Here is an 11,799-nt window from a genome sequence, read left to right on the forward strand (position 1 = left end):
TTAATATTTTCTTTCCATTTTTTTTAACTGAAGTTTTAATCTTAATCATTTTAATGTCTGTGTCTTGCAGCTCTACTCAGGGGCTATTCTTGAAGTGTGTGGATGAAAATTGGGAAGGTTCCCTCAAGTTCAGGGTAAGTGAAATGATAGCTGATAACTTAGTCTTGACTGATAAGTCGGTGACTAAGAGAGCTTGGATTTGAATTGATCACATAAAGGAAAGCCCCCTTACATCTACTCTTCACATGAATTCTGAAGCAGAGTCTTATCCTGTAGTGGGGGCGAGGGGAACGTATACGCCCAACTATTCCACAGTTTTGTATAAAGCATCTAGGGTGGCATCCAGGGTAATGGTTTCATGAATGAAAGTGCACCATGAACACAAGCTCCCTCTGCTTTACACTCAGACAGACACAGTGGAATGCTACTTCTGTTCTCAGAGGGAGCTTGAGTTGAGGGAGTGTGCTTCCATTCCTGAAAGCATTGTTCTGGATGTGATCTCTAGACTCTGGCCAGTAGAATTTGGAAATGGAAGGCATGCATTAGGGGTTGCATCTTTAGGGAAGCATCTTAAAGGGGGAGAAAAAGGAATAAAAACTAAAGCACTTTTGCCTGATTCATTGATAAAAATTCTACATTTGGGAGACATCTGTCTTCAAAGTCCAGCATAGCTCACTAATTTGCTGGCTTTTAGTGTCTTATTGCTCTTTTGCATTTGTTTATTTATTTATGGTTGTAATTTGTAGTTTTTAGTAAGATTTTTTTTTAATTTCTTATATGTTAGCTGCTCTGAGATGTCCTGAAATGCAGCATTTAAAGCTCATAATCAACAAAATATATAAACAATGACTTCAAAAGATACTAATTAATTTTCTCCAACTATCCTAAATTTCTCTCTTGCTCTTGAATTTTTTTTAAATGCAGACGAGCTACACAACAAACAGTGTAACATACCTCTTTTGACCAAGAGTCAACGTGACCAAGAGTCATTTACACTCGACATCTCCTTTCTCCTGTTCATGTTGTTCCAAAGTCTATAAATCTCTGTATGTAAATGACTCTTGATTACCAGCACTCAGAAATACAAATATCTAGAACTTTAAAAACTGAGGTAGAACAACAGGTCCTTGGGACTTTAAGATCAGAACATCTGTTATACCGGATAGTTTGAAGAGCTACCTGCTGTTGCTTTGTCCAAAGTAGTTGGCAAAACATTAGGTGAGAACAGCTTTATTTTACCACAGCCTATTAGCCTGAACATTTTTTATTTCAAAGTCTTCATTTTGATTGGTCAACCAATAAATGTTTGAAGAAACAAGTAATCTGAATACCAAATATCAGATTCAGTACTCTTAAAGTAACATTGTGCATTCAGGCTGCCCTTCTTGAAGTTCTTGGGTTCCTAATATAGGAACATTTTCTCCCCTAACCATTTGAACCAAGTAAATCATTCTTCTGACTAACAAGCTTTTTTCCTAACAAAAAGGGAAGTATTGTTCACATTTTGTGGATAGAAACAGAAATGGATAAAGTGTTGGGCAGGGGAAAAAAATCTAAGGTTACTGAGTTTTTCCCTTGGTCATGACTTCCATTAAGTAGATCTACATTATTCATAAGCTTTAAAATATTCTGTATCCCTTATGTGTAGTTCTGCTTTGAACAAAAGTGTTAATTTGTTGGGTGGTGGGGAGGGCTTAAGCTGCATGGTGCCCACTGTGTTTGCAGAGGTAGCTTTCCATTCTTTCATGAGTTCATGCATGAGTGTGAGTGGCCCTGGAGTGTTCTCCCTGCCACTAGCACCATTCTCATACTTGTCCCTTCTCCAGTGACAACCAGCATTGGTCAGGAGTTCCAGGGTGGTTTTAAATGAGCCCTGCGTGTCTAACTCTTGCCTGCCAATGAATATTGGCCCTCTTATCACCCATGCCATGAGAGATGGAAGAACAGTTCTTCCATCTCTCATTGAATGGGCGATATGAGGTCGAAACAGTTTGAGGAAATGACAGTGACTTTGGCAATAGAAACAAGGGAGTAGGATGAAAACAAACGTCACTGCTTATGTACACTGTTTGGTAAGGTGGATGGGGAAGGTGCTTACTTGGAAAACAGTATTTAAGCTGAATTTTAAGAAATCTTTCACTCACACAGATAAATTTAGTTGCACTGGTACTCCCATTCAGCATTTCCTATACAAATAAGCCCAGCGGTTTCCTAATGAATGCCATTACTTTGGCTCTAAGGCTTTTATTTGTTTCCTGCATGTTGCTTGAATGGTTGTTACAAAATGTGAAGCAAACTGAAGGTCATCCTGCAGCTTCAGAAGATGGAGTATTTTTAGGTTATATTGAACTGTGTAACCTATTATTGTCAAAGTTCTTGCTGCTAACATTTTGCTGAATTTTGCTTGATAGGTTCCTCTACAATATATTGTTCCTTGCCAAGTATCACAACAAAACTGTAGCATTTGTTTATTGGGTTGTATGTATATTACAGTCACACGATTGACTGTGTGCACATTCAATAGCTGATCGTCAGTCATAGCATTATACTGATTTTTATAATACAGAGCAGGGTTCTCCAAATTTTTCAGAGGGCCACATCATATATTTTACACGTTCTTGCAGGCTGAAAAAAATCATATTTATAAATGAATGAATGAAATGTAAATTAATGAGTACGTTTTTTGTAATCAGCATGATACGTTTCAGAGCAATGTGACAATTAAAGAAACAATGCCATGCTTAAGCCATTTCTGCCCAACGTTGCATATACACAATATGTGTACCCCTGTGGGCTGGGCAGAAATGGGTTAATGAAGCTTCATTCCAAGAAGTGTCCTTAAGTCTTGGATACTATAGCCTTAATACTATCTTTTCTTACCTCCCACCATTTTTAAATTCAGTCCATCAAACAAATAAATGAATTTTTTACTTCTTTATAAGGTTTCTTATAAGTTTGTTTGATACTTTCCTCAATTTTACAAGTGTATTGTATTTCTACATGCAAAATTGGATTCCTGTCATGAGCTACAATAAAAATTTAGAAGGGAACTTACTTTCTCAATTTCATCCTAATTATTATATGAGCCCTTATTAGCCCTTTCAAGCCCTTTTGAAGCACCTTGAATTATGTTAGTTCTTTGGTACTAATAAAGTATCTGAGCATTTTAAGAAATTTGTTCATTTCATTTTTCTCATGGGGCACCAAGTTTAATAAGGGAGAAAATTAGTGTAATATGTTTGAAATTCTGCACTTCAGACCATTGCACAGAAATGTTTTCTAGAAAATCAATCTTTTTTTCTAAAAAATTTGGATCAGTGAGTCACACTGTTAAAAATTGTTCTGGATTATCAGTGTATTTTTAAAGTAATCTTTCAAAGTATTTGGATAATCAATTCAGACATTTTGAACCAGTTTAGCTACATTTCATGCAGAATAATGAGTCATCCTCCTTATTCAAACAGAAATGCCTTCCACTGATGGAAAAGACCCTGTATAATGACCCTGTTATGACCCTGTATAACAGGGACATTCTGTGCCTCACTAGCACAGAACGTCATGGAGCCCAGTGACCTGGAAGTGATATACCACTTTCAGGTCATGCAGGGCCTAGTTCTAGTTGTGTCCAAACCCTTTCTGAAGCCCCTCCACACAGGCAGAGCTGGGGCTTTGCCATGCCCCATCTCAGCCCCTGTAGGAGGGAGAGCGGAGAAGCACACCACCCTCGGGGAGAACATTGTGATGTTCTCCCCAAGGGCAGGCTGTTGCCGTGCTTCTTCTGGCTTCAGTGAAGGCAGGAGGGAGCCCCCTGCCCTCAGGAGAATGTTGTGACCTTCTCCATGAGGTTGGAGCTTCACTAAGCTCTCCTGGCAAGAGGCGGCCTCTGCAGGCTTCAGAAAAGGCTCCTGGAAGTAACCGGAGAACATCTCTGGTCATGTTCTCCAGTTGCATCTGGTAGCTGAGGTCCAGGTGGTCCAGGAGCTCAGGTGAGGCTCTTCCACCTGCTTCCTACACGTCCCTGCTGTATAACAGATGCAATGACAAATATTTGAGAAGAAACACTTCTCAAATTTAAACTGTTGATATTTGTTGGGTTTTTAAATACTCGTAAACAAAATACCACAAGCAGCTTTACTCTCTTCTCCCACCTCCTTGTGACCATCAGAAGGTAGCAGTTTGCTTCCCTACCTCCTTACCTCACTCCTTCCTCACACAACCCCTTTCAACAAAGCAGGAAGTGTACTGGGAGCCACTGACCTTCCTGTTTTTGGAAAAGGCCTGCACAAGAAAGGAGCAAGCTGAGGAGGTAGACATCTGGATTGCCACTTCCTATGCAGTTTGGGAGGGTGTGCACAGCAACATTGGGCTTCGCAAGCAGTGGATCACCTTGGGTCATCTCTGGGTTAGTGGTAACCATCGTAAGAAATGCCTTTCACTCATGAGTCTCTGATATTAACCAAGATGGTTTATTATTTATTAGGGTATTTTTATCCTGCCTTTCTGCTTAAAAAAAATGTTCAAGACAGCTTATAAAAATATATTGCATAAAATGGAATAACTTTTGCTGTTGTTTACCTGCTGCAGCCAAGTGAAGTTTTAGGTTTGGATTTAATTCCAATAACACTGAAAAATATCTCTTAGGGTTTGATTTAGTTTGATTCCATGATTAGGTTGTATTTTGTGTAAGTTATTTCAGAATACTGCTTGATGAACTGCCCCTAACATACCTGTGTCTGCATTCTGTCTGATTTGTAAGCCGGTTGTCACTGCTGGATAAATCAGTGCAGGTTCTATTTTTCACCATCATAAAGGTGAAGTGTGAGACTGTAACTCTTCCCCAGTTTTAAAGATTTTGTCTCAGTATAAACAGGAACATTCATGCTTACAGTTTTGTAATTCTTTGGCCTCATGAAGAAATTTGCCTTCTTATTGAAGGGCAGGTAAACATCATCCAGTTGATTTTGATCTGGATTGTTAAGAATGTTTTAGAATTTTCCATTCAGAACGTAGCAAATGCATTCCAAAGGGGAAGTAAATGTGATTTTTCAGACAACTTTGTTACATACATGACTATGAGTCTAATATACAGTACCATTTTTTTCCTACTCACTTTACTTTGGTATACACTCATGTGAACAAATAATGTGTGTGCGTGTGCACATGCCTCCTGATCACTAGCATGGCCATAATAATTTCTGTGACATGTTAGCAACTCGCTTTTTCAAGTTCCTTCAGTGTAGAGGCTCCAGGGTGAAAAAATATATCATGTGTACTGAAATTAAAAACTAGGAGACTTCAGTAGGAACACTTAAAACTTTATTTTATTAAAATATTCATATCAAATAACTCTTCAGAGGTAACTTTAAATATACATTCCAGTGCATTCTGGGGAAACACTGAGTGAAGGGAGGAGCCTGGGGGCGATCAGGAAGAGGCTGCAGGCAGCAGTCCTCAAAATGCAGCAGTTTCGCTGTGCAAAGTTAGGCAGTGCTATTTTTGGTTTTTTCCTTTACTTTCCCTACCTTTTTAAAGGGTGTCCCCAGTATCTGAGGATTCACACTATCCACAGGGGGATCTGGCATGGAACCCCGTGGATACAGGGGTATGCGTGTAGTGCACTATGCACAAGGAAAAATCTTTTGAAGCCTCACCTTTCCCTGCTGTGGCAATGTCTGTCCTGTTCATACACTTTAAGCCATGTCTGCAAGAAAACCAGGCAGTTGCATCTTACCTTAACTGCCCTTTGGAGTCCGTAGCTAAGTTGCCTGGAATTTTAACTTCTACAGTAGAAAATTTGTAGAAATATTATTTCTGTAAGAAATTCCATTTTTCAATTCAAACCGATGCCCTTAGATCATACCATGAGTTCCTTTTCCATTTTTAACTTGCTTGTGTTGTATTTTCATTTTGCATTTCAGGTTTTGTTTTTGTAAAAATACCACCAACAGGTCTTTGGAAGTTGAATCATCCTCAGACAGCTCCACATATTGAGAGTGTCTTGGCAGAAAATGAAATTGTAGTGGGTTGTCTATTTTTTTTTTTAATTCCAGAAGATGTCTCCATTCATTTTCACTAGATTTAGAAAGCTGACAGTGCTACAATATGCCTGATAGTTTAAGCTGACATCAAACATAGCAAAGCTTCCCACCCGTTTTCTTCATTTTGTTCTCAACATAGTCAGATCCATTCTGACGAATGTTGTTGCAGTAGCAAAACAGAAATGTGTCTGCAAAGGAATGCCTTCCAGTTGAGCAAATGCTCAGTACAGCTATTATAAACACTTCCAGCTTTTCACCCATCAGTCAGCTAAACAATTTGCCACTCACCTGGCCATCTTAATAATGGTCCACAGGCAAGCAACTGAGTGATGCTTTGGGAGCTGCCTGTCTGCTTTCACCACTTCTGGCTGGAGGCTGGCAGCCACCACTTTTGTGTTCCCTGGCTAGAGCAAAATAAAGCAGAATGCTATGGCTGCTGTATGTGATCCATTCTCATGCAGGAGAAAAGTGGAGATAGTGGATGACATTCAGTGACAGGAAATGGAGAGAGAGAAATAGAACCAGAGATGACAGCCACTTTCTTAACACTTCTTGAGAAATGTGGTGTCTAGTTCTAGTATACATTTCCCCGCATCTATTTCCCCATACAATTCTCGTCCAAACCTAATAGCTTCATTTTCTTGAAACAATGATGGTTCCTGCATAGTTCCTGCAACTAACATGAGGAAATTAGTCTGCACAGAATATGATGAGGATATGAATGAATGTCTACGGGTCAGCTGACAGGTCTACATCAGTTTGCCCTCCTGATTCCTTCCTTAACCATAGGCCACATTGCAGTTCAGTTTAGTTGGTCTACCAGGACACAGACATATCACAACATCAACCCAGAACTGAGAGATTGTCCAGGGTCTGCTCAACTTTTGTGATGTTACAAAACACTATTGCTCCTTTTGTATATATTGTCTAAAAAACACAAATGGGTTTGTCTCCTTGCTCCTTCTGCACAGTATATACTGTCATGAGTTCTTAATGGACAAGAAGTTGAAAATACAATGAGCACTAGAAATGGCTTCAGAATATTAGTCTGAGGTCTTTAATTTTACATCTTTACTGTTTTAAAGCTGTGAATAGGATTGCTTTCACTTTTAGGAAGGAAACATTCATTCAGATGGATTGTATATGTTTAGAATAACTTTATGAATTTTTTGCCTCCAAATTACAGCTTTTGTCAGAAGTGACAAGCCTAAACTGTTCAGGGGACTGCAGATCAAGGTATGTACTGATATTGCTTTATTATCTTTTTTTTGGTTTTAACTTTAGATTGAAACTCATCAAATGTTTGTAATGGATAAAAATGCAAACGTTCGGTCTGACTGATGGAAAATTTAGTCTCCGATGGTGTGACCGACCTATAAATGTTGATTTAACTAATGTAGGAAGGACATTATTGGTTTATCAAATTTGTCTTCAACAGTTAGCCTAAGCATGGGAATGTATTTTAAAAAGGCTGTCTCAAAACTACAACTTTTGGAAAGTGGGAGTGAAGGGCAGGACATGGAATATTAATTGTACTATCATGTGGCACACTTCCTTTGAATTTAGCAACATTTGAATGAAGCTATTGGTATGTCCTTTTCAGGGTGCAACCCTGATTTGATTTAAATGGCAACATTCCAGGCAACTCCAATGGATCTGTATTTTCACTTTTGGTGGAATTTCTGTAGCAGAAGTTTCTGCTGGCATGCATAGACATCACTCAGTTCCACGGGGTAGCTAATCTAGCCTTATTGAAAGCAGTGCTGCTTTGCTTTGACTTTTCATTGTGAATGTATACATGTATAGGCGTAGTTTCACACCAGTCCACAGTAATTAATTCAATTTGAAATTGGTACTTGAACAACTGTGGTATGCTAACTGATACTTGTAGGGAAGAAGGTGGATGCTGCCTGATATGTCTCATGTTTGAAGCCAGGACAATATTAACCTTCCTGTTTCTTCTGTGCAGTATGTAAGGGGTTCTGACCCTGTACTGAAGCTCTTGGATGACAGTGGAAACATTGCTGAAGAGCTGAGCATCCTCAAGTGGAACACAGACAGCGTTGAAGAATTCCTAAGTGAAAAACTAGAGCGCCTCTAATTCTTGATCCCCCCCCCCCCAGTCTTTATTTCTTACATCATTTTTCATCATGGTAATATTCTCAGACAAAGTGTGATAAACCCTGGAAATCATTCCAGCTTCTGCATTAATTTTAAAGCCATCCCATATTGTGTGGTACTCAACATCTTTTAATTAGAAGCAGAAGCTTCAAGCACGGCACATTTGACAAATTGGCAGGCTGAACAAATGGCCTGTCCTGGTATATTTCAGCTCATCTTAGTGATGGAGATAATTAATGAAATGCTTTGAGACAAATGTAATGCAAATACTGAAATTTGTTATAATTGGGTTATCCTTTCTTTTAAACAGGCAAGCCTGTTTGTCAGCTCCCAATAACTGAGATGATTGCTTTGCTTTTTATATACATATATGCTGCTGCTTCTTTGCACAATGATGGGAAGTTGGACTAAATAAGATGTACTCTGCTTCCCACAGAGATGTCTGCTAGCATCCTCTGCATTTTGTATTTCCCAGCTGTCTTTTTTATACAACCATTATTTACAATATTTGTAATGAATGCCTGCTCTCAAAAAAGAATCATTTGAAATCTTTTCTGATGGAGGTACTCATGATCTGGAGTGACTGGAGAACTCTAAGGAACTGCACTTTAATGATGACTACATAGAAAGCCTTAATAAAAGGCATGTGTAGGTCTGATGTCAGGTGCACTTTCACTAAATGGGTTTACTTTCATTCAGCAGACATGAGTTCCGTGCGAGGAAAAATGTGGGAGATGGCAATAAATTACTGTACAAAATCTGTATCAAATGTGTCATTCTTCCAATAAACTACAACAAAATGTTTTGAAGAAAACAGTTTTGCAAAGTAGCTGTGGATGAAGTTTGCTCAGGAGGTACATATATACCAGCTTATCCAGTCAGTTTATCTTGCGTTAGAAAAATATCTGTCAAAAAATAATAATAAATAATAATACAGGTATTTCTATACCGCCTTTCTAGGTCCTCAGATTTCTCCTCAGACTTTATTCAAGGCGGTTTACATGGGCAGGCAATTTAAATCCCCATAGGGATTTTTACAGTTTGAAAGGTTCTATCTTTCAAGAAACCACAACAATCAGATGTTTCTTTCTTGATCTGGCCGCACATTCTGGCCTCCATCCTTCCACACTCAGAGCAGATGGAATAGCTCGGCTCAGCTTGTCAGCTGCTTCAAGTTCGCACGGTGCCGGTGGCCTCGAACTGGCGACCTTCAGATGTTATCTTCAGGCAAATGGAGGCTCAACCCTCTAGACCAGACCTCCTGCCCTTATCTTATAAAAGACTTATCTATCCAAAATGTAGAGTCTATTTTTATTCTGATCAACTTCATTCACACAGTTGTAGTATTAAAAAGCTTGTGATGACATAAATTACTTTCTCGGTTTTTGGTGCTCTGGGATCTGCGCTGTCTAAATGGATCAGTGCAGGAAAAGGGATGTTGGTACATGGATGGCCTTGTTCCTTCTCATTACTTTTCTAAACAAACAATATTATTTCTGCAGTTATAACCCAAAAAATTACCCAGTTTGCAGTAAGCAAAATATTTGCATGAATAAATTCCCTCTTGAGGGTGTTTTTTTATCACTCAGATTATAGAAAAGCACCACAAATTGCTTTGCACACAAGTTTTATACATACGCATCTAAGATTTTGTTGTTGTTGCACCCAACGGTGACTGCAAAAAAGCAGCTCTTTCACAACACAGATACCCTACAAATTTGCTCAGCAAGAGAGTTGTGATTGGCTGCAGTTTCTTGTTAAATGTGCACTTGGTGACAGATCCGGGATTGTTGCTATGTAATGTGTGATTCAGTCTTAAGTTTTTCTCATGTTGGTGGCAAGACAGAGAGAGAGAGGTGTGGCAACATTCACTCTGTTCTGCTTGGCATATCTTTTTTTATTTTATGTAACTTGTACAGTAAGAAGAAAAGTAATTGAACCAAGGAAAACAGGTATAATGTATTTTATGATGTCCAAATAATAGGCTGCAATCCTAAATGCACTTATCTGGGAGCAAGTTCCATTGAACAAAAAGGGAGTTGAAGTTTTCCAAAAAATTAAATGCATTGCATAGTGTAATCAGTATTTGAAAATCAGAATTTATAGTCAGATGAATATTCTGTTTAATTCAATGTTTCCCAAACTGTGGGTTAGCACCCACCTGTGGATTGCAACCTTATTGTTGATGGGTCATGAAACAAGCTGACAAACAAAATATTTTGAATCCTATAGAAAGTGAAAAGGCAGGCCAAGTACCTTTACCTTTCCTTTCAATTTTCAATTGTAAGGACTTTGACATATCTGGAGTCTTCCTGAGTAGGGAGAAACCACTACATTGTTTTGAGATGACACTGTTTTGCCTCGAAGTTAAAGAATACAATTCTGTCAATGAGACAAATGTGGACCAAGCAAAAAAATTAATTCAGCTTATTGATGTTTATGCATTATTGATCTAGTCCAGGCCATCTCATCTCAGACCCAAATTGACTCATGTCAGTTAGGAGTTTAGCAGTCTGCATTACATTACTGAAACATTAGAGATGCCATTAAATGGTTATTCGGGTCCCTTTCCTCTCAGATAATGAGAACTAAGCAGAATTAAGCCTAGTCTCCTATACATGCCCGGAACTGTCCATAGCTACTACGGCCCATCAGTTGTTTTTAAACTATGTGATCAAGCTGCCTGCATGTAGCTTTTGTGAACAAATTTTAAAGATGACCTGTAGTTTTAGCAGAGCTCCATTTTTCCATTCAAAACATAAAAAAAAAAAAAGGAAAAGGAGTTAAATACACACTTGTATTTTTTAGCTTTATTTTTCAAATTCCAATTATGGCATTTGCCCATGCGTATCTTCAATTACTAGGCATGCTGACCAATATACACACAATTCAAGGAAGCTAGGCAAAAGGTTCAGGGAAGTGTGTGTGTGTGTGTGTGGAGGGAGGGTGTTATCAATTTCTGTACCAAACAGGAATATAGTATGCAACACAACCAACTGCAGCCTTAATTTGTGTAAGTTACACACATTTTATTTTTCTCATGTCTCAATTGGCATAGTATTAATAATTATTGTAACTTCTGCCTTTTCCACATTACTTGAAAAGTGACTTGCACACCTCATACCTTGCTCATACCTGAATTCCATGCAGAATTTTTTCCCCAGCCCTTTTTGCTGTAACCATTGGCTTTGCTGCAGTGCCTGGTGAACTGTCTGAAGTAATCCTGCAACCCAAATAATTTCAGGATATGAAATTAAATATCTTACAAGTTTATTTTTCTCAAGGCTTCTGGGAACCAGAAAGAGCAAGGGGGGATGTGGTTTCTTCTACGTAGGAATGTTTTAAGCAGGCAGAGGAAAGAATACATCGTGTCTGCCATGCTGAATCTTAACCCTTTCCTTACCCATTTGAGAATTCTTACTCAGAGTGAGAGCTGGTATTGTGGCTAAGTGACTGACTGACCTTTTACCTCTACAATGAACTCCTGTGGTCTTAGGTCAGCTATTCTCCAACTGCAATATGGGGATACCAATACCTACCTTAGAGCAGTGTTTCCCAAACTTTTATGACCCCATTGTTATAGGTCATGAAACTAACAAGCTGATAGCTGACTAGCAAAAAGTATTGAGCTCTGTAGAAA

At 38.7% G+C, this 11,799-nt stretch overlaps 1 protein-coding gene across 1 annotated transcript in view; it reads left to right on the forward strand.

The window, feature by feature from the left end:
* Positions 1 to 8,928, forward strand: part of SELENOF (selenoprotein F) — a 35,115-nt gene extending 26,187 nt beyond the window's left edge. The window contains exons 3-5 of the mRNA XM_066623322.1: positions 71 to 134; positions 7,225 to 7,274; positions 8,008 to 8,928. Of these exons, the coding sequence (XP_066479419.1) occupies positions 71 to 134; positions 7,225 to 7,274; positions 8,008 to 8,139 (246 nt within the window). The 3' untranslated portion in view covers positions 8,140 to 8,928. The remainder of the gene's footprint in view (positions 1 to 70; positions 135 to 7,224; positions 7,275 to 8,007) is intronic.
* The last annotated feature ends 2,871 nt before the right edge of the window (positions 8,929 to 11,799 follow it).

Source organism: Tiliqua scincoides, chromosome 4, assembly GCF_035046505.1.
Source record: "Tiliqua scincoides isolate rTilSci1 chromosome 4, rTilSci1.hap2, whole genome shotgun sequence".
Lineage (NCBI taxonomy): Eukaryota > Metazoa > Chordata > Lepidosauria > Squamata > Scincidae > Tiliqua > Tiliqua scincoides.